This window comes from Cnephaeus nilssonii (assembly GCF_951640355.1).
Source record: "Cnephaeus nilssonii genome assembly, chromosome: 2".
Classification (NCBI taxonomy): domain Eukaryota; kingdom Metazoa; phylum Chordata; class Mammalia; order Chiroptera; family Vespertilionidae; genus Cnephaeus; species Cnephaeus nilssonii.
The window spans coordinates 84,389,146-84,412,961 of record NC_137073.1 but is presented as its reverse complement, the minus strand read 5'-3'; the positions used below and the strand labels follow the sequence as shown (position 1 = coordinate 84,412,961).

The 23,816-nt window shown below is 41.7% G+C and overlaps 1 protein-coding gene across 2 annotated transcripts in view; it reads right to left on the bottom strand.

Moving 5' to 3' along the window:
• Positions 1–2,698: 2,698 nt before the first annotated feature.
• Positions 2,699–23,816, bottom strand: part of DEPDC1B (DEP domain containing 1B) — a 66,183-nt gene continuing 45,065 nt past the window's right edge. For both annotated transcript variants that reach the window (XM_079760908.1, XM_079760907.1), the window contains exons 8-11: positions 10,927–11,093; positions 9,061–9,237; positions 7,157–7,342; positions 2,699–4,221 (exon numbers count right to left, since the gene is read on the bottom strand). In XM_079760908.1, the coding sequence (XP_079617034.1) occupies positions 4,060–4,221; positions 7,157–7,342; positions 9,061–9,237; positions 10,927–11,093 (692 nt within the window). In that variant the 3' untranslated portion in view covers positions 2,699–4,059. The remainder of the gene's footprint in view (positions 4,222–7,156; positions 7,343–9,060; positions 9,238–10,926; positions 11,094–23,816) is intronic.

The window sequence follows — 23,816 nt, the reverse complement described above, 5'->3', positions numbered from 1 at the left end:
GGTTAAAAAGCATATCACATAAAGTGAAGACAACCAGACACAGGAAATCCTAAAAAGCAGTCAGGAAAAAAAAAAAACAAAACATATTATCCTATATAATAAAAGGCTAAAATGCAAATTGTCCCTTGACTGGGAGTTCAACAGGGAGTTTGACCTGGGGGCGGGGCCAGCCAGCCAACCACCCAAGGCCCCTCCCCTCGGCTGGCCCAGCCCAATCAGCCCTGATCAGGGCAGGCCAGCCGGACCCCACCGTGCACGAATTCACGCACTGGGCCTCTAGTCTATAAATAAGAGACAATTAGAGAGCCAGCTGACTTCTCAATAGTAACAATGGAGGTTAACTAACAAAAGAATGGTAACTACAATGTACTGAAATAAAATAGCTATCAACTCAGAATTTTATACACAGCAGAAATATCCTTAAAGAATGAGGATATTCTTTACACTTAAAAATTATTAAAATGGCCCTAGTCAGTGTTGCTCAGTGGATAGAGCATCGGCCTGCAGACTGAAGGGTCTCTTTCCCTCCCTCCCTTCCATTCTCTAAAAATCAATAGAAAAAATATCTTCTGGTGAGGATTAAAAATAATATTTGGAGCCCTGGTTGGTGTGGCTCAGTTGGTTGGGCGTCATCCTGTGCATCAAAAGGTTGCTGGTTTGATTTCTGTTCAGGGCACATGACCAGGTTGCAGGCTCAATCCCCATGTGAGGGGTGTGCAGGAGGCAACTGACTGATGTTCCACTCTCACATCGATGTTTATTTTTCTCTCTCTTTCCCTTCCTCTCTGTCCAAAAATCCTATCTAATAAAGAGGGAATATGCTAATTGACCATCACTCTGTCACAAAGATGGCTGCACCCACAGCTGAGGCAAAGTTCCCTTAAGGAGCCATAACAAGCAATCAGCAGGGACCTGAGGTTATGGCCTTCCCCGCCCCCGTGGGGCTTGACAGGGGACCTCAGGCCTCGCCCCCTGCCCCAGCGCCAGGCCAGGGGACCTGAGCCCACACCACCCACCCGGCGGGGCTTGATGGGGGACCTCAAGGTGCGCTTCCTGTTCTGGTGCTGGGCTAGGGGACCTCAGGCTGCTCCCCCCACCCCAGCGCCAGGCCGGGGGACCTCAGGCCACGCCCTACACCAGGTGGGGCTTGACAGGGGACTTCAGGCCATGCCCCCCACCCCGGCACCAGGCCGGGGGACCTCAGGCCGCACCCCCCACCCCAGTATCGGGCCAGGGGACCGGAGGCTGCACCCCCCTGCCTGGCGGGGCTTGACAGGGGACCCCAGGCCATGCTCCCCATCCAGTGGGGCTTGACGGGGTCAAGGTGCATCCCCAGTGCTGGGTCGGGGGAACTCAGGCCGCGCTCCTTGCCCAGCAGGGCTTGACGGGGGACCTGAGGCTGCACCCCCTGCCAGTGGGGCTTGACAGGGGCTCTCAGGCCATGTCCCTCACCTGGCGGGGCTTGACGGGGGACCTCAAGGCACGCTCCCCGCCCCATCTGGGGGACCTCAGACCATGCCCCCGTCCTGGCGCCGGGCCAGGGGACCTGAGGCTAGCCCCCTGCCCAGCGGGGCTTGACAAGGGTGGGACTGGCTGGGTCTGGATCTAGCCCAATGTGGGGGTGAGGCTGCTGGGTCTGGGTCTCACATGATTTTGAGGTGCATGTGGGTGGGTGGTGACTTGACTCTGGGTCTCCCTTTTAATGTGCACAAATTTCGTGCACCAGGCCACTAGTATACATATATTTGGAAATAGTCTTTAACCATATTAATGCAAAGTAAAATCATAATGAGATACCATCATACACCCACCACATTGACATTTCAAACTCTTGACAACAGCAAGTTTTGGTGAGGATGTTGAGCAAAAGGAACTCATAAGCTGCTGATGGGAGTGTGAATTGTTAGAACCACTTTGAAAAACTGGCATTATCCATTCATCAATTTTACACTTAGGTGATAGGGATGTTTTATGATCTCTCAATACTTAAAAGTAACAGTATGAGGAAAAAAGAAAAATTAACATATATTTCCAAAGATAAATAATAGGAGAGGAGGCTCTGGAAAGTAAACTCTACTTTGGAGAGCAAATTGAGTAAAAAGTAGACATTCTTTGCTCTACACAGAATTTCAAGGTTCGTGAATAAATCCTGAAACACTAAACACTCCCATTACTTTACATATTTGCAAAGTAAGATAGTACCCAAGCTAGTATAAATACTTTTATCCATATTAAGTAAGCAAAATCTGAGTTGATTGTTGGAGGCATTCTGCTACAAAAGAATCGGGCAGATCTCAAGTGCAGGGGGAAATCAGAACAAAGAGCAAAGCATGCCCATTAATGAGTGTTGCTTGAACTTTTGGGGTAGTTGTTCTCAGAAGCCTTCCAGATAGTCCATAATCCAAGTGTACCACTATTTGCAAAAGCATAAAGTAAGCAAAAACATAAAAAATAAAAAAAAGGACAAAGCACCCTCCTAAAGGCTAGTACAAAAGCCCAAATCTCACTTCTTATTCTATCATTGAAATAAATGACTAATATGAAAACAGTGGCCAAGGCAATGATGTTAAGCATTTGAGGATACTTAAATAAATACCAAAAAAAAAAAAAACCATAAAACACCATGTACAGTATTTTTAAAAAACCAAACAGTATTTATTTACATTCTATTTACTTTCAAAAGAATGAGGAAGCTGGGGGGAACATATTTATAAAGAAGGTAGTTTCATTTTACTTAACCCATTTGTGTTTTTCATGAAACAACAAAGATTTGACTTAGAATCACATGTCTAAAGGGAATGAAAGCATTTATTATGTTCAGTTTTCCATCTCTAGCCATGACTGAAATTATACCACTGCATTCAGATGAAAATCTACTCCACTTCTAGTTAACAACAACTAATATCCTATATAATAAAGAGCTAATATGCAAATGGTCATCACGCCCTCACGCCAGGGGACCTGAGGCTGTGCCCCACACCTAGTGGGGCTTGACGGGGAACCTGAGCTGCGCCCACCACATGGCGGGGCTTGACGGGGGTGGGGCCAGCCAGGTCTGGGTCTCGCGTGATTTCGAGCTGCGCAGGTGGGTGGGGACTTGACTCTGGGTCCCGCAGCGCGCCCCAGACTCTGACAGGAGGGAGATTTTCATATACATTTTACTAATTTTCTTTCATCTCTGACACTTCTATTATGGAAAAAGGGCAAATAGCAATATTAAAATATTTCCTCTAATTAATTCCCTTTTAATGTGTACGAATTTCATGCACTGGGCCACTAGTATATGTTATAAAAGAACCAGCTTTTAGTAAAATCTGTCATAGCAGCCAACAAACCTTCAATAAAAGATAGAGATACCATAACACAGGACATTTAAGACTCTTTGTGAAACAGTGAAAATCAGAATTTACACAGGAGCTATCATAATTGGCTATTAAGTCAATAGCATCACAGTAACGGTACCCAGTGTCTTCTTATTCAAGTATATACACTATTTCTAAGACTTGGTTATAACAAAGACATCAGTAATAGGATGTACACACAATTATTTCATAAACACCATGAAAAACAACAAATAAAAATAGCCTTGAATTTTCGAATAATTACAAACATGTTAACTTTACTACATATTTCATAATGTTTAACTGATTTGTATACTTTAAATCTAGCAATGAGTTTTAGAAAAATACTGATAATGGCTCAACATGGTTTTTTGTATGTGTCTTTTTAATATCTTTTTATTGATTTCAGACAGAGATAGAAACATTAATGATGAGAGAGAATTATTGATCGGTTGCCTCCTACATGCCCCCACACTGGGGATCAAGCTGGCAACCCAGGCATATGCCCTGACTGAGAATTGAACCATGACCTCATGGTTCATAGGTTGACGCTCAACCATTGAGCCATGCCGGCTGGGCAACTCAACATGTTTTGAAGTCAGACCATATTTATATTTCAGTAGTCTGTATTTTCTGCTCCTCTTTCTTCCACCACCATCCTCTTTAACCACCCATTTACTCAAAACAACGTCAGAGATCGCCACTGGCTGTGAAAGTATTACATCCGAAAACTTCTAGTTCTTTGAAATGGTTGGAAAGGGTTTTTTAGTGCCCACATCAACATCTGTGGTTTTGGTTTTGGTTTTTCGGGAAACAGAAGTGCTTCACTTTCTGGTGTGGGAAATCGTTCTTGGTAGACTTCAGGGTAGGATTTTTGAAACTAAAAAAAAAAAAAAGAGAGAGAGAAAGATCTACAATGAAACCAGAAAACAGATAAGAGTCAATAAAACTGGGCAATCTAATTTTATAAGAGTTTCTGACCCCATATTTCCCTGTTCTTGTTTTGTTTTAATGCTGTTTTCCATACAGAAAAAAAAAAAAGAACAAAGAAGAAAACAGATCACAGTCAATTTTACTTGAACACAAATCCATTTTTTTATGTTGAATCATTTGATTCCACTTTCTATATATCTAATTCATCTTTAATTTGATCCAACTTTCAAATAAACTTCTCATTTAAGTCACGTCTTATATTTCCCCCACTGCCAACTGTAAATAAACCTTACTTTAAGAATAATCATAATTAACTCTGACTTGAAAATAACATGTTCTAAATAATTAAAATTTTGGTCAAACTACTTTCACCATTTCTCAGACAACCTGCTTCTGACCAAATTGAAAACAATGTAGTATATATTATATCATGAAAAGCTTAAAGAGAGGCAATAAGTTTTTCCTCTTCTCCTCACCACTGAACTCTTCTCCAAAATGACTGAGAAAAATATGATTGGGAATCCAGAACTCCAGTGCTCTGTGTATAATCCTATATGTATGGTGTGATCAGGAATCAAGCTATACAGGATTCAGTCTTTAAAAATAAAAACCATTCATTTAACCTTGGATCAATATTTTAAGAATGGTCATAGTAAACATATTTTGAGTTGAAAACTATTGTCTGAAACCCTAAGTCATGTTGTTTAATAGGAAACTTAGTGATGCCTGAGGCAAGAAACCAATTTGACACTGGCTATCTAAAACCAAAGGCTTTTAATTTCTAGTCATTTTATGTTTGTAAATTCAGTCTGATTTCAAATAAATCTGTCCTCATTTAATAGCTTCTCTAAATTTAAAGTAATTTCTCTACTAACTCATATCATATGCCACATATCAAAATTAGACAAATATTAGAGAATAAATGGTAAAAGATGTACTTTGGAGAATACAGATGCGGGAAATTGACCACAACCTACATGTGTAAATCACTGAGACTTCTGGAATACATGAATTAAACAATATACTTTCAAAACTGCTATCCCAGAAGACGAGATTCGCATAAAACTATTAAAATAGAGAATTAAAAAACCATAAGGACTACAGGGAGAATAAATTACTAATAAAGAATATCCCTTTTTACTCAGAAAACTACAGGACACTGAAAAAAGAGATGGAGGAAGACATAAATAGATGGAAGAACATACCGTGTTCATGGATGGGTAGAATCAACATCATTAAAATGTCCATACTACCCAAAGCAATCTATAGATTCAATGAACTCCCCATTAAAAAACAACGGCAAAATTTCACAGACCTAAAATGAACTCTTTAAAAATTCATCTGGAATAAAAAAAGACCCCGAATAGCCACAGCAATCCCGAGAAAGAAGAACAAAGTAGGAGGGATCTCTATACCAGATATCAAGCTGTATTACAAAGCCACTGTTCTCAAAACTGCCTAGTACTAGCACAAAAACAGACATATAGATCAATGGAATAGAACAGAGAACCCAGAAATCGACCCAAACCACTATGCTCAATTAGTACTTCACAAAGGAGGCAAGAACATACAATGGAGTCAAGACAGTCTCTGCAATAAATGGTGCTGGGAAAACTGGACAGATACATGCAAAAAATGAAACTAGACCACCAACTTACACCATACACAAAAATAAACTCAAAATGGATAAAGGACTTAAACATAAGACGGGAAACCATAAAAATATTAGAGGAATCCACAGGCAGCAAAATCTCAGACATATGCCGAAGCAATTTCTTCACCGATACAGCTCCTAGGGCAATGGAAACTAAAGAGAAAATAAACAAATGGGGCTACATCAAAATAAAAAGCTTCTGCACAGCAAAAGAAACATCAGCAAAACAACAAGAAAGCCCACTGCATGGAAGAACATATTTGCCAATGTTATCTCTGATAAGGATTTAATCTCCAACATTTACAGGGAACTCATACAAATTAACAAAAGGAAGATAAACAATCCAATCAAAAAATGGGCAAAGGACCTAAATAGACACTTTTCCAAAGAGGACATTCAGAAAGCCAAGAGACACATGAAAACATGCTCAAAGTCACTAATTATCTGAGAGATGCAAATCAAAACAACAATGAGGTACCATCTCACACCTGTCAGAATGGCTATCATCAACAAATGAACAAATGACAAGTGCTGGCGAGGATGCGGAGAAAAAGGAACCCTCCTTCATTGCTGGTGGGAATGCAGACTGGTGCAGCCATTGTGGAAAACAGTATGGCGTTTCCTCAAAAATTTAAAAATGGAGCTGCCATTTGACCCAGTAATACCACTTCTAGGAATATATCCCAAGAAAACAGAAACACCAATCAGAAAGGATATATGCACCCCTATGTTCATAGCAGCACAATTCACCATAGCTAAGATTTGGAAACAGCTTAAGTGCCCAGCAGCAGATGAGTGGATTAGAAAACTGATACATCTACACAATGGAATACTACGCTGTGGTAAAAAAGAAGGAATTGTTACCATTTGCAACAGCATGGATGGAACTGGAGATTATGCTAAGCGAAATAAGCCAGTCAGAGAAAGATAGATATCACATATTTGTGGAATATAATGAACAACATAAACTGATGAACAGGGACAGATCCAGAGACAGAGAAGCATCAATCAGACCATCAAACCTCAGAGGGAAGGCAGGGAAGGGTGGAGGTTAGGGGGAGAGATCAACCAAAGGACTTGTATGCATGCATATAAGCCTAACCAATGGACACAGACACCAGGGGGGTGAGGGCATGACTAGGGGGGGGGGGGCAATGGGGGATAAAGACACATATGTAATACCTTAATCAATAAAGAGAGAGAGAGAAAAAAAGAATATCCCTTTTACCTGCTTCAATTTTTTCTTCTTCTCTTTTCTGGAGAGCTTGGCATCTGTTATAACCTCCTCCAACAAAGCTGCCAGAGGTTCCTGAGAGCCGTATGCTCTTTGGTATTCAAATTCCTCTGGACTAATTTGACGACAAAATGATGGAGCAGATAAAGTGATATCCATGTCGGCTCCTGGGTATTTTATCTGAAGCAAAAGGATTAGCAGAGAAAGAAAAGTGTATTTTCAAATAAATTACAAAAATTTGTTTAGATTAAACACAGCATACTTCCTACTAGGAATGCCATGTCATTCCTCAGTTTTAACTGGGGAAAACTCTGAATAATGTCTGAAATTGAAACATAAACTGAACAAGTTGATTCTAAAATGATTCAAAACAAAACCAATGTTGGACACACAGTGAATTATCAGGTTCCTTCCCCATCTGAAGAGTCTGGTGCTCCCTTCCTTGCACACCTTAGCCCAGCTGTCATGGAGAGGGAAGTCCTACAACCATCGTCAAACATGTGAATAGTGAGAATCAGGTGAAAACAACAAATGTGCAGACACTGTACAGAGCAAAGGAAGCCTGTGAATAAATGAGCATCCATGAAAAATACTTAACTTCAGAGTCCAAGAGGGTCATCTTCTCAAAAATAGAGCATCTATTGATCTTCGGCAGTGGATAAAATTGCAACTATCCACTTCTTTGGCTTAAGATAGTTTTCCAGAAGCCACAGTTAAAAATAAGTGTTACCAAGAACAGTTAGTACATTAGGTATAGTCCATGCCTCAACATCAGTTTACCAAATCAGTTAGAGACAACCTAAGAGAGACAGGCCAGAACCAGAAGGGAAAGAAAGGGACACTTCCTTTTTATTTACCTAGGACTTACCCTTTATTCTGGCCAGTAAAACCAGGAGAGGGCCGGAATAAAGTGTGAGTCCTAGGTAAAAGGAGAAAAACACCAGATATCTCTCATTAAAGGGCACAACAGGGAGAAGAGGGTTGCAAATAAGGTTGATAGCAGGCTGGTATAAAAAACAATGCCTGCCTCACAACTGATCTACCCCAGATCAGCGCCAAACTGCCCCAAAACTGAGGAACCTCAAAAAGCGCTTTAGTGAAGAAGAGGTCGAATCATTCAGAAGGAACCAAGCAGAATTTCTTTACCAAAAGTTTCTGCTCCTACAGGCTGACATACAAACCCCATTTTTGGGTCCACATACTATAGCAATAACGATAACAGCACTCCCTTTCAAAGAGGTCCCTACCATGTCAGACAGTTGTACAAGGGGTTTTACAGTAATCCATAATTTGGTATTATACTGTGAAATGCTTCACAACCACTTTATACAGCATGTGTGGCCCATTTTAACAATTGAAGAAACTAAAATCAAGGAGGTTAAGGGATTTGCCCAGAGCCACACAACTAGGGAAGAGGGGAGCCAGGAGTTTGGCCCAGGTCTTTATGGCTCTTGTTCACCTACCACACCATGTTTTGAAGTGAGGCAGTATGGCATAGGAGTTAGGGGCACTGATTCTGGAGACTGACCTCATCCGTTTGAATCCTGGCACTGTGACCTTGGACTAGTTGCTTAAGTTCTCTGTGCCAAAGCTTTCTCATCCAAAAAATATAATAACAGTACGTAGGCTGCAGGGCTATTCAGAATGAGGACATGTATTTCATATAAATAATTTCCATCAGGAAGTATATATAGACTCTGAACAAATTCACTTAAGGAGTTTGCAATCACAAGTAGGCAACCCACAAATTTTCAGTGATAACAAACTTGTATGCTTACTATATGCCAAGCCTTGCTATAAGCACCTTGTACATATTAATTCACTTAGTCCTCATAACATAAACTCCCAAGAAGCCTCGCTGACAATTTCACAGGATTTGAGAATATCCCTTCCTTTACCTGCACTCTTCGTAGGTGAGCCACACGCTCCTCTATGGAGGTCTGCAAGGCCAAAGGGACTTTCAGAATATCTTGGTAATTGTCCATCAGAAATGTTACCAACCTAGCAGCTAATAACTCATCCAAGTCCACTTCATCCTTGGAGCACAAGATGCAACGGGAAAATGTCTGAATCATCTAAAAGAAGAGAAAAAAAAAAGGTGTGGGACATTGTTCAATACCAATGAATTTTTTTCCCTACTCTGAATTGAGTACGATCTTAATTTGCAAAAACCAAATGTGACTAGTCAGTGAGAAATGGCCCACAGCACAGGGTGAACATCCTACCTGGCACTTGGCCACACCTGGTCATCTCAGATGTGTAGATTTTCTCATTAATCAGCATGAGCAGAATGTGCATCGCATCTCACAGAGACTTAGCAGAGATGCTTGTCTGAAGGCTTTTAAACCCCTTTCACAGATGGTTTTTAATATATATATTTAAACAAATTCTGTAACTTATCACTACCACCATGACCTTGATCATGTAGCACTTTTAAGTTCAGTGTACTTTATAGCCATTTAGTCTGATAATATCCTAATTACATCATTGATTTTTTTTTAATCTATTAGCAGTTTTATGGGTCTCAAACACTATTTTCCTAGTTAACTGTTATTTTCTCTAGGATTTTGAATGTACATTTGACAGTGACCTTGAAGAAAACCATGAGACTTTACAAGAAGTGCATTAAGTGATGAGACCCTTTACGGTAAGCAGAAATATAAACAGAATTCATATTAACTACTCCATTCTTAATGCTATCCTTTGGATTGATTTTCTTAGTAATTTTATTGCTGACGATAGTATTTCAAAACGTATAAACATGTAATTCTGTCTAATAAGGCATCACTTTATCAACACCACAGATGACACTTGATCTTCATTCACATTTATGTGCACAGAGACTCTGTATTGGGAGACTACAGACCCCAGGGTACCCATGAATGCCTTGAAATTGTATGCAAAATTTGACACATGTGTTCTTCTGGAGAATATGTGCAAACTTTTCTTCAGCTTTTCAGAGAGGTCCACTAGCCTCCCTACCAACTCCTTCCCCAAATAGGACAGGAATCACTCCCCTGGGCACTGAGGACTCCTATCTTACTCCACACATCTAAAACTGGGCCAGTGGACCCCCAGGGGTACACAGGGTTCACCAGGATATGGGAATAACATATACACACCAATGAAGCATCAATTTCACTCCAAGACTTTTCTTTTTAGATAAATTAAGAAATTTAGCTAATTAGCAATTCCAAACATAACCCCATTTTAAAACACATGCTGACAATACAAAGTAGAATTTAAAATTACTCAATTTTAAGCAAAACGGAGCATATTTTAAGAAAAACCCTCATTCATGGACCCTTAGGTCATACCTCAGGAGATACAAGTTCTCTTTCTCCTCCTCAGTTATCTGGTCAAATTCCATATTTTACTTCTTCCCTCGTTAATCCCTTTATATGCTGCATCTCTCCTACTGGTTATAGTAATAATGGCTCTGCAACCCTTTTGACCTGGAGGAGAGTGTTGTTTTCTTGAGAAATCACTTACCCTTTCTGTCCACCTTCCTTCTCTGTGTTGACAGTACACAAGATACAGCAGGTATCTCTACACTCAGAGTCTACCCTACTCACTTTTATTATGTTCTTTAAGACACTAAGACCAAAAGCACAATACCAGTCTGGGTGGATTCCAAGCCATGGCTCCGTAAGCAAGTCTGCCATGTACTAGTATCTTCCTCAGCTTGCCAAGCTAGTACACTTTAGTCAGGTTAATTTTATTCCAAAGACTCAAGTCATGTTAGATGTTATAGCTCAACCTACCAGTGTTCGGGTGCCAAGGCCATCACAAAGTGGTGGCATCTCCTTATTTGAGCAGATCCTTGTCATCATCTTCATTAACAGCTGTAACTTTCTCCTATTTTCAGGTGGCAGGAGGAGGCAGCAAATCTGAAATGCTTCAATGGCCATTTTCTCCTCCTGTAACAAACCTAATTTAGGAAAAAAAGTTTTTAATCTTAAAAACCTATAGCCTACTTGACTCTATAAAGTTCACATTTTTATAAAATACTAGAGGCCCGGTGCACGAAATTCGTGAACGGGGACAGGGGGGTGTCCCTCAGCCCAGCCAGCACCCTCTCCAATCTGGGACGCCTCGTGGGATGTCAGACTGCCCGTTTAGGCCTGATCACAGTGGGATCGGGCCTAAATGGGCAGTCAGACATCCCTCTCACAATCCAGGACTGCTGGCTCCCAACTGCTCGCCTGCCTGCCTTCCTGATTGCCCCTAACCGCTTCTGCCTGCCAGCCTGATCACCCCCTAACCACTCCCATGCCAGCCTGATTGATGTCTAACTGCTGCCCTGCCAGCCTGTTTGCCCCCAACTTCCCTCCTCTGCCAGCCTGGTCACCCCTAACTGCCCTCCCCTGCAGGGTTGATCGCCTCCAACTGCCCTCCCTTGCAGGCCTGGTGCCTCCCAACTGCCCTCCCCTACTGGCCATCTTGTGTCCACTTGGGGGCAGGGTCTTTGACCACACGGGGGCAGCTATATTGTGTGTTGGAGTGATGGTCAATCTGCATATTACTCTTTTATTAGATAGGATAGAGGCCTGGTGCACGGGTGGGGGCCAGCTGGTTTGCCCTGAAGGGTGTCCCAGATCAGGGTGGGGGTCCCCTTGGGACGTGGGGCGGCCTGAGCGAGCGGCCTGTGGTGGTTTGCAGGCCAGTCACGCCCCCTGGTGACCCAAGCGGAGGCCCTGGTATCTGGAACTTATTTACCTTCTACAATTGAAACTTTGTAGCCTGGAGCAGAGCCAAGCCTCCTGCTCGCTCCGTGGCTGGCAGCCATTTCTGTTTGGATTTGTTTACCTTCTATAATTGAAACTTTGTAGCCTTGAGTGGAGGCTTAGGCCGGCCAGGGCAGGGGAAAGCTTGGCTTCTTCTATCGCCTTGGAAACCCAAGCTTCCCTCCTACTTTCTCCATGGCTGTAGCCATCTTGGTTGGGTTAATTTGCATACTCGCTCTGATTGGCTTGTGGGCGTGGCTTGTGGGTGTAGCCGAGTTAGGGTCAATTTGCATATTACTCTTTTATTAGGTAGGATACATTACTAAAATTATGTAGAACATGTTTACATATTCAACTACTGGACCAACTGATTATAGATCCACGATCATTCACAAATTAGCACAAAAAATACAAACCATCAACTAGTATTCAACAAATACAGCCATTTCCCCCTCCACACCATTAACAGATTATAACTGAATTTTCATAGCATTCTTTCCCACTGAACCAAGAGCAGTCAGATTAACCCCTAACCCCCATGAGCAAGAACATGAATGTGCCATCACTTCCCTGAATTCTCCCCCTTGATTATTTCCTCATGACGAGCAGATCACCATCTTACACGATTCTCAGACTAAACAGTAGAACTAATGCTCCTATGGTTAATCCATTGCCAAATAGGTCTGCTTCTAAGTAATACCTGTCCTTCCTCCCTCTTAAGCTATTTTTTCTGGTTAAGGGGGCTGATTCAATTATGCTACATGCCGTTCCTCTGCACCCAGTATGATTTTGCTAAAAATTCTAACATTGCGTGCTCTTTTTTGTCCCAGGACACAGCCATTTGTCCCTGGACACAGCCATTCCAAGCCCACTACAGAGATCAAACTGCTTTCGTCAATTTACTAATCTATATCCAACCTCTTCAAGTTTCTAGTCTCTGACTTGAAGGCAAAATCATCTTTCACATTCCATAAATATTTTCTGACCATTTATGATATGTCAGGAACTATGCTAGGTCCTGGAATTTTAAAAAATATGCCAGGTCCCTTTCCTGTGAAAAGGAGAGACCCACAAAAAAAAAGTGACAAAATATAAATGTAAGAGATGCTTCAAGAGACATCTGCAAGAGGCATATTAGAGGAACAGTAAGTCACTCAATATGAATGCAGCATAGGCTTTGAGGGTATAAGGGCTTGTGTAGAAGTGAAGCTAAAAATATCAGCAGAGATGAGATCTTAGAAACCTTGAATGCCAGATTAAAGAGCATGGGTTTTATCCCAAAGGCAATGGACAAGCCTGGAGAGAAAGAAGGAAGGAGGAAGGAGCTGTTATATACAAGTTCAGATCCTAAATGTTCACCAGAAATACTGCTGCTGATTATCATTATCATTTGTATAGATCTGCTTTCAATTCTACATAATCAAATTCGTGAAAAGAAAAAAAGGTTTATGACCACGTTTTAATTTATTTTTTCATCTATCTAATAAACTAGAGGCCCGTTGCACGAAGAGATTCGTGCAATAGGCCTTCCTTCCCTTGGCTTCCAGCACTGGTTTTCCTCTGGCACCCAGGATCCAGGCCTGCGCTCCGGCCAGAGTCTGCCTTCTTCATCTTCGCTGCAGACTCCTGCTGGAGTCTGCCATCTTCGTTTTTGCTGCAGACTCCGGCCGGAGTCTGCCATCTTGTCTTTGCTGCGGCACTCTGTTCCTGTAGATCCCTTGCCCCCTGCCCTCCCTCTCATAGCAGGCGTCCTTCCCCACCTGGCCACTTCGCGCCTGGAGCAGTTGGGCGGCTGCCATCTTTGGCCTTCTAATTTGCATACTCACTCTGATTGGCTGTGGACGTAGCAGAGGTACGGCCAATTTACATGTTTGTCTATTATTAGGTAAGAAATTTATTGAAGCCCTGCATATATTCCAGGAACTGTTTTAGAAAGGATACACTGGGGAATAAAATAAAATCCTGTCTGACCTCATGGAACTCCCTTCCCAACAGATAATGAGCACAGATATCCTCCTATATAATAAAGAGGTAATATGCAAATTAACCCTCATGCCCTCACAAGATGGCTGCCTACAACCAGGCGGGCAGGGGGGTTAGTGAGGGATGACCAAATGACTGAATAAGCAGGCTGCATGGGGTGACCAGGACAGCAAGGGGGTTGGTGAGGGATGGCCAAATGACTGAACAAGCAGGCTGCATGGGACGACCAGGCCGGCAGGGGGGTTAGTGAGGGACGGCCAAACGAATGAACAGCAGGCTGCATGAGGTGACCAGGCTGGTGGGGGGGCAGTAAGAGGCAACCAAGTTGGTGGGGGGGCAGTTAGGGGTGACCAGGCCAGCAGAGAGGGGCAGTTAGGGGCAACCAGGCTGGCAAGGGAGGCAGTAAGGGGTGACCAGACTGGCGGGGGGGCAGTTGAAGGGGGACCTGGCTGGCAGCGGGGGGCAGTTATGGGTGACCAGGCAGGCAGGCAGGTGAGCAATAAGGAGCCAGCAGTCCAGGATTGTGAGAGGGATGTCTGACTGCCGGTATAGGCACTGGGCTTCTAGTATATAAATATGATGTGAGGAAGAAAAATGCTGTGAAGAAAAATAAAGAAGAAAAGAAGCTGGGGAGTGATGGGAAAATACTACTAGTGTTTTGGAAAAGGTCTCTTTCTAAGGAGGTGACATTTGAGCAGTCATCTGAAGGAATAACAGTAAGCCAGGGAAATATCAAAGAGACAAATTTTCAAGGTGGAGGAAATATCAATAAAGATTTTAATGTGTGAGTATGCTTGAATTATTTGAGGAACAGCAATGAGGCTAGTGTGAAGAGAGTAGTGTGTAATAAATATTCAAATCAGAAATGAGGTTAGAGAGGAAGCCAAGAGATATGCAGAACCTTGTAGACTATCATTAATGACTTTGGGTTTTATTGTAAGTGATCTGAGAAGCCACTGGAGAATTATGGGTAATATAAGGGTGGGGCAAAAAGTAGGTTTACAGTTTTGAGTACATGAAACAGTTTATCCTTGTATTATCCTAGAGGCCTGGTGCACAAAATCGTACATGGATAGGGTCCAGCTGGCCTGACTGGGAGAGGGGCTGCAGGCAGTTGGTGGGCTGGCCCCACCCCCTGGTTGAATTCCCGGTCAAGGGGTCAATTTGCATATTAGCCTTTTATTATATAGGACTAGAGGCCCAATGCACAAAAATTCATGCAAGAGTAGGCCTTCCTTCCCCTGGCTGCCAGCACTGGCTTCCCTCCAGCACCTGGGACCCGGGCTGGCTTCTCCCGGTCCGCTCGCAGGCACCCGGGACCCTGGCTAGCTTCCCTCCAGCCCCAGTTTCATCAGGAAGGACGTCCGGAAGACATCTGGTCTAATTAGCATATTACCCTTTTATTATTATAGATTACTATATTATTTTACATAGGAATAACTGTAAACTTACTTTTGCCCCACCCTGTATGTACAAATACTCTTCAGATACATAAGATAAGGTGAAATTTGACTCTCTGTATAATTGAAAAAAACAACAACAGGGATTTGTGGGCTAATGTGATAGAAGGCTTCATGGAAAAAGTGGAAGGCTTTGTGGAGAAATAGATCTAGAATTTAATTAATTCTTACCAGTTCCAACTGCTACTTTACCTAAACCTTGCATCTTCCTTCCTCCTTGTTACACGCTTACAATCTACAGCTGCCAGAGTAAAAAGTAATTCAGGAATCTACACTCATAAAAGAGAAACATGCAAATTACCGTCACTGCACTATGCCCAACAGCCAATCAGAGAGAGTATGCAAATTAACCTGAAAAGATGGCGGCAGCCCCGCCCCCCAGCTGCTCTGGGCCTGTGGGAGTCGAACTCGGGCACCAGCACCTGAGGCTGGCTGCAGCCTGGAAGACGAAGAAGCCACCTGCCCCGTGATCCCAGGCCACAGCCAGCCAAAGTCGACCACACTGCATCCCAGGGAAGACGGAGAAGCCACCCACCTGCGGTCCATGCGCCAGCACCTGCAGCTGGCTACAGCCTGGTAGACAGAGAAGCCGCCCACCCCGCAGTCCCGGGCACCAGTACCTGCGGCTGGCTGTGGCCTGGGAGACGGAGAAGCCGCCCACCCCACAGTCCCAGGCGCCAGAACTTGCGGCTGCAACTTAGGCGAAGCCACCTGCCCACTATCCCCTGCAGCTGCAGCCAGCCTGGGTGCCTATGGCTGACCAGAGGGAGGGAAGCCCGGATCCCGAGTGCCTGTGGTCGGCTGGAGGAGGGAATCCTGGGTCCTGGATGCGGGGCGAAGGCAGAGGTGGTTAGGAGCAATCAAGCCAGCAGGGGAGCAGTTAGGGACAATCAGGCTGGCAGGCAGAAGCAGATAGGGGCAATCAGGTAGGCAGGCGAGCTGTTAGGAGCCAGCAGTTCTGGATTGTGAGAGGGATGACCAACTGCCAGTTATCCCCTGAGGGGTCCCAGATTGGATAGGGTGCTGGACCCTAACCATGTACGATTTTGTGCACCAGGCCTCTAGGATAATACAAGGATAATTCCTTTATCTGTCACTAGTGGCCCGGTGCACGAAATTCGTGCACCCTTCCCTGCCCCCCCCGTACGAATTTCGTGCACCAGGCCACTAGTGACAGATAAAGGAATTAGCAGAAAAATATGCTATACATTCATAGGTATTCTAACTATGTTCATATATTTAACCTTTTGCACTCGAATGTCGAGTGTGACTCGACACGGTTAGCATTAGAATAAAGGAATCGAGAAAAAAGCAAGCGAGTGCAAAGGGTTAAAAGAAATATGAACATAGTGAGGAGAGAAATGGAAAATATAAAAGAGAACCAAATGGATCTTCTAGAGATGAAATATACTAAGCCTCAAACATTCAGTAGATGAAAACCATTACAGATTACATACTGTGAAAAAAAATCAAGAAACTTAGACACACAGTAATATAAACTTTAGCCAAAATAGAAACAGAGAGAGGGAAAAGTGTGTGTGTGTGTGTGTGTGGGGGGGGGGGGGGGGGGGGGGAGAGGGGAAAGAGGGCAATGACCAGAGCTGCAGCAACCTGTGGAAAAATATCAAATGATCTAATACATGTATAATTAGAAAAGGGGAAGGAGGTGTAGAAAAATATTTGAAGAAATAATGGCCCCAAAGTTTTCAAATTTGATGAAATCTATAAAAGAACAGATAAAAAAAATTCAATGAATCAAAGTATAATAAACACAAAGAAAATCACATAAAGGCACATTGTAATTAAATTCCTAAAAATCATAGAAGTCATGATAGAGGAAACCTCAAAAGTGGTCAGAGGAAAAAAGGACACATTATGGCCAGAGGAACAAAAATAAGGAATTACCATAGACAATTTTAAAGTGCTGAAAGAACAAAAACATTTTAACACAGAATTTATATCCACTGAAAATATCTTTCAGAAATAAGTCAAAAGAAGTACTTTTCAGAGCCCCCTCTCCACCCTCCAAAAAAGCACAGAATTTGTTTCCCAATAGACCTATACTATAAAAAAATGTTAAGAACACTTTCCAAGCAAAAGGAAAATGATATCAGATGAAAACCTGGATCTACACAAAGAAATGAAGAATACCAAATATGTGGGTAGATAAAACTTGCTTTATGTTTCTTAATTTCTTTGAAGGAAAAGTATCTGTTTAAAGAAAAAATAACAATGTGTAGTAGGATTTATAAAGTGTTATTAAAAAACATATGTAGGATTATAATGTATGAAACAATAGTACAAAGGGAAAAATGAAAAAATACTGCAACGTAGTAACATTATATGTGAAATAATATAATATTTAAAGGTAGGCAAAGATTTCTTGAGACACAAAAAGCATGAACCATAAAAGAAAATTATGAAGTGTATTTCATCAAAATCAAAAATGTTTGCTTTATATTTATTACTTTTTAAAAAATATATTTTATTGATTTTTTACAGAGAGGAAGGGAAAGGGATAGAGAGTTAGAAACATCAATGAGGGAGAAACATAGATCAGCTCCCTCCTGCGCGCCCCCTACTGGGGATGTGCCCACAACCAAGGTATGCCCTTGACGGGAATCGAACCTGGGACCCTTCAGTTCGCAGGCTGATGCTCTATCCACTGAGCCAAGCCAGTTAGGGCTATATTTATTATTTTAATAAATATTTTTATATTTCAGAGTGGAAGGGAGAAAGAAAAAGAGATAGAAACATCAATGATGAGAATCATTGATTGGCTGCCTCCTGCATGCCCTCCACTGAGGTTCAAGCTCTGTCCCTCTCCCTTCCTCTCTCTCTAAAAAATCAATAAAAACATATTTTTAAAAATCTTAGAAATATAGAAGCTCCTTGTGAAAAAAAAGATAGAAAGACTTCATGAGACACAAAAATTAATTTGACAAAGTAAAACACAAAAGCTCTTTATCTTGTGATTAAAGACAAGTCACAGACTACGAAATGATATCTGTCAGACTTAAGGTAAAAAAAGACTACTAGTATTCAGAATATATATTTTAGACTGACGAGAGAGAGAGAGAGAGAGAGAGAGAGAGAGAGAGAGAGAGAGAGAGAGAGAGAAACAGGTAAAGGATAGAAAAAGTCTTTCACCCAAGAAGAAACCCACATAACCAATAAATAGCAATAAGATTCCTTTCCAGATTAGAAAAATTAAAAAACCAGATGAAACCAAATATCAGTAAGGAAATGGTCAAATAGGAGTATAATGCTAATGGGCGTGTAAATTGATGGAACCACTCTGGAAAGCAATTTGCTAGAGATTTTGCTTCTACATATAGAAGCAAAATCTAGTGTTAAATTGGGGAGGATGGGCACATGGATGTCTCTTATATTAGTCTCTGTTCTGCCAATTTAACACCATCACCACCACCACCACCACCTCTCAAATAGTATTTTGATGGAAATCAAATTGCAGGGTTCCTTTTTTACGTGCTATTTAAGAACATTTTCTTTTTATGAGCAATACCTCCAATAATAATGAGCACATCTAGCACTAGGTCTTGGCTTCTAAATATCACTTTACTAAAAGGAACCAAGAATCCTTGAAGAAATGGCTGGTTCCAAGGCTTGGAAAAGGAAGTACAAGATGAGCCTATAGTGCCAGTGCTGTAAGAATGATGGGGATGTGGCAAAGGGATGTGAGCCAGTTTGAGAAGCCTCCTTCAGGGATTTTATGTATAACAGACTGCTTGATATTTACTGTCCTATATGTCACTGAGGCTGTTCAGTTTAGTCCCCACTCACAGGTTTTTTTTTCTCTCCATACTTTGTTCAGGCTAGCTTTTATTGCTATGTTAGTATTTAAGTTCCTTGATGTTTTTTTGCATTGTCTAATCTGCTCCTAATCCCATCCAATGAGATTTTCCTTTGCAATACTGTATTTTTTTAACTCCTAAAGTTCAATTTGGTTCTTATTTCTTTGTTCTTTTTTTTTTTATGAGACTATCTTTTTTATGAGACTATCTTTTGTACAATTCAGTGGATTTGTTCTCTTTGTGGGTTTGTGTGTGTGTGTGTGTGGGGGGGGGGGGGGGTTAGTATATTCATGAAGCTATGCACCTAACCACTATTTCATTCAAAAAACATTTTTGTCATTCCAAAGAGAAATCCCCATTCCTATTAGCAGTTAATTCCTATAATCTCCCCTGCCCCTGGAAACCAATAATTTCTGTCTCTATAGATCTATCTATTCTGAACATTTCATATAATGAAAGCATACAATATGTAATTTTGAGTCTGGCTTCTTTCACCTAGAATAATGTCTTCACTATTCATCCATGTTATAGTATGTAAAGTATTTTACTCCTTTATATGGCTGAATAATATTCCTTTGCGTAGATATACTACATTTTATTCATTCATCATTTGATGGGCATTTCAGTTGTTTCTACGTTTTGGCTATTCTGAGTAATGCTGGTATGAACATTCATGTACAAGTTGTGTAGGCATATGTTTTCAATTATTTTGGGTATAAAACCCAAAGTGGAATTGCCAAATCACATGTTAACTCCACACAGACAGTCCTCAGGTTACGTCGGACTCGACATACATTGTTTTGTGGTTACGTCACCATCTCCCATCTATACTAATAAAAGGGTAATCTGCAAATTGGTCAGGACGCACTCACAGTAATGACCGAATAGCAGGCTGCATGGGGTGACAAGGCTGGCAGGGGGGTTAGTGAGGGACGACCAAACGACTAAACAGCAGGCTGCGTGGAGCGACCAAACCAGCAGTGGGGGCAGTGAGGGGTGACCAGGCCGGCAGAGGGGGGCAGTGAAGGGCAACCAGGCTGAGGGGTGACCAGGCCAGCAGAGGGGGGCAGTGAGGGGCAACCAGGCTGGCAGGGGAGGCAGTTGAGGGCAACCAGGCCGGCGGGGGGGGGGGGGGGGGGGGCAATTGGGGGCAACCAGGCCAGCAGGGGGGGCAGTTAGGGGCAATCAGGCTGGCAGGCAGAGGCGGTTAGGGGTGATCAGGCAGGCAGGCAGGTGAGCAGTTAGGAGCCAGCGGTCCCGGATTGTGAGAGGGATGTCCAACTGCCTGTTTAGGTCCGATCCCCGGGATCGGGTCTAAATCCCCCGAGGGGTCCTGGATTGGAGAAGGTGCAGGCTGGGCTGAGAGGACCCCCCCCCCCCGTGCACAAAATTTGTGCACCAGGCTTCTAGTTTATTTATTAAAAAAATTCTCTCATTTCGACATATGTACATATGTGCTTTATGTTATTTATTTATTTATTTACCACAAGTAAAGGTCAGGAATTGTTATCTTTCTTTTACATATTTCTTTTACTGTTTCACTTCATTACTGCTGTGTATGTGCTCCATGTGAGTGATGTAGGTGCTTATGTAGGTGGGTTCCGACTTACGGCGAAAATCATGTTACGTCATGTCATAGGAATGGATCTCCAATATAACCCGAGGACCTACTATATTTAACTTTTTAAGGAACCGCCAAAAGTTTACAAAATATTTTACATTCCCAATACTCTCAACAACAAAGGTTTTTTAAAAAGAAGAGAGAGATTAGGTCATTTGCCCAAATACACAGCTAGTTAGTGGTTCTGAGCCCATATAGTCTAGGGCATGGACTCTAAATATTGTGCCACTTTTTCCAGGTGGTCAATTATTTCCTAAGGATAAGTGCCTAGAAGTAGAAATGCTGATTCAAAGAGTACCACAAACATTTAATAAGCAGTCAAAGAAAATACCATTCTACATTCTTCAACTTGGGGGCAAGGATTAGAGACAATAAAAAGCACGAAGAATTTCTGAATATAGCTAAATCTGAAGCTGACTCTTTTATACTAAGGAGGGCACTTCAAAACAATTTCCTTGAAAGTTCAAAATGAAAGCCAGGTGATAACTACTGCTAGTTTCCTCTCATAAAGTAAAAAACAGAATGTAGTTTATGCCTGAAGAAACTCACACCACTTTAAAATGCTAATTTCACTATAATAGAAATGAAAAACTGAATATAACTCTATAACTCTATATGAGCCACAGTTAAAAGGCATTTTTAATCTAAGTGTAAAGAACAAACCATGTGTTGTTTTAGCTAAGCATAAAGGACAAACCATGCATAATATAAGCATCTGTCATAATGAACTATTAATACTAGTAATACTTGAACAATATTATACTTTCTGAGAAGCTTTCACATTCATTAAATCCTCACAATCACCTTATTATATAGGTAGGTAGAGATAAAATTTAGAGGTGTTTTTTTTAAGTTGTTTACAACTAAAATTAAGAAATATATTTTACATCATAACAACACATATGCATATTCATAGGTATATAAAACAAAAATGTTTATAAAAATACCTACTCTTACTACATATTACACACTCTGATATTTTGTTATTATTCTACTAAAGGCTGGGTACACGAATGTGTGCACCAGTGGGGTCCCTCGGCCTGGCCTGCAGGATCAGGTCGAAACAGGCTCTCCGACACCCCCCACAAAGGGTCCCGGATTGCAAGAGGGCACAGGCCAGGCCCAGGGACCCCACCAGTGCACGATCAGGGCCAGGGAGAGACATGGGAGGTTGGCCAGCAGGGGAGGGACCGCGGGAGGGCTCCAGGGCGTGTCTGGCCTGTCTCGCTCAGTCCTGATCAGCCAGACCCCAGCAGCAAGCTAACCTACCAGTTGGAGCGTCTGGCCCTGGTGGTCAGTGCAGGTCATAGTGACTGGTCGACCAGTCGACTGTCTGCCCCCTGGTGGCTGGTGCATGTCATAGCGCCTGGTTGACCGGTCGACTGTCTGCCCCCTGGTGGTCAGTGCATGTCATAGCGAGCGGTTGAGTGGCCTTAGCATATCATTAGCATATTACGCTTTGATTTGTTGAATGGCTGACCCGTCAACCAGACACTTAGCATATTAGGCTTTTATTATACAGGATGTCTTTTTTTTATTTTTTAATGCTGTTCTACCACATAGATTTCACATCCAACACCCAGTTTCTGAAATAATGGCTTAGGGAACTACTGAGTTTGAACTGAGACTTTTATAACAAACATCTTCAGCAAGTATTTTCAGGTTCTTCAAGATCATAAAGTATTACTGATATTAAAGAGTGTCTTGGTTTTTTAGGTTCGGTTTTAAGAACTTCTGAAGAACATTAGCATTCTACTCTCATTTTACAGCCAAAGAATTTTAATGTTGTAACTATTTTATTATTTCGATTCATTTTATTTTCCTAAAATGGAAGCTAAAAGAGTAACTTTCTCATCTTTCACCATTTCTACAATCTCAATGTCATCATAAAAATACTGAACCTTCTTTCTCTTGAGAAAATGGGCCTTCTGTAGCCCCATAGGTAACTTGTTTCCTTTTCAGAATGATATAATAGTGTTTATTTCAATCACAGATTTTTTACATAAAAATCGTCCTATCATTTGAAAGAAGAAATGACTAGATAGCAACATATAATTATCCTATCTTAGTTTATGCATTGTTTCAATTTTTTGTAGTTTTCAAAACAAACATAAAGGATATTTATTTTGGGGCCTGGCCAGTGTGGCTCATGGATTGAATGTCGACCTATGAACTAGGAGGTCACGGTTCAATTCCCAGTCAGAATACATACCCAGTTTGCAGGCTCGATCCCCAGTGGGGGACGTGCAGGAGGCAGCAGATCAATGATTCTTTTCATCATTGATGTTTCTCTCTCTCTCTCTCTCCATCTCCCTTCCTTTTTGAAATCAATTAAAAAAAATTTTTTTAAAGAGATACTCTAGTAGGAAAATTAAGTGTTGCCCATTGCACTAAGTTTTATATCTATTAGTATGACAGGCATTACTGTCACTTATCAATGAGAAAACTTATCAAAGTCAATACAACTAGGTCAACAAACTAAGTTACCTGAGTTTGGCAATGTTTTCAATGATGAAATAAGAATAAAATAATAAAAAGATAATTAAAAATCCACCAAATTATCTGTGAGTTTTTTTCAGTCCTGAAAACATTTCATTATTTAGCTGTATTGAGAAACAATAAGTGTAAATAATTCAATACTCAAAGAAACCCAACTGTCCCTTAAGAAATAAATGAAATCAATGAAAATTTATAATATTCTATATCATTAGAGGTTAGGTGACACTGGCCATGATGACCTTCCCTTGTTGTACTCCCTCCCATTCCCCAATGGTTATATCAGATTTTTATTTTCAAATAATTAGGAAAACAAATTTTTATTTTTGTAAAGTAGACCCAATCATTCCACTAACATGTGTAATGTTAACAATAAGCTATTCCTTATGGGAGCTTCACAAAAGAAGTGAAATATGAAGACTGTTAGAGGGCCCGGAGTTCCCAGAAAGGCAATGGGCCCATGTCTGTTCAGCCAGGGAACAAGAGATTCAAAAAGGGTTTGTTGCAGTTTTGAACAACCAAAGGAATAAAAAAACATGTCAGGTTTCATTT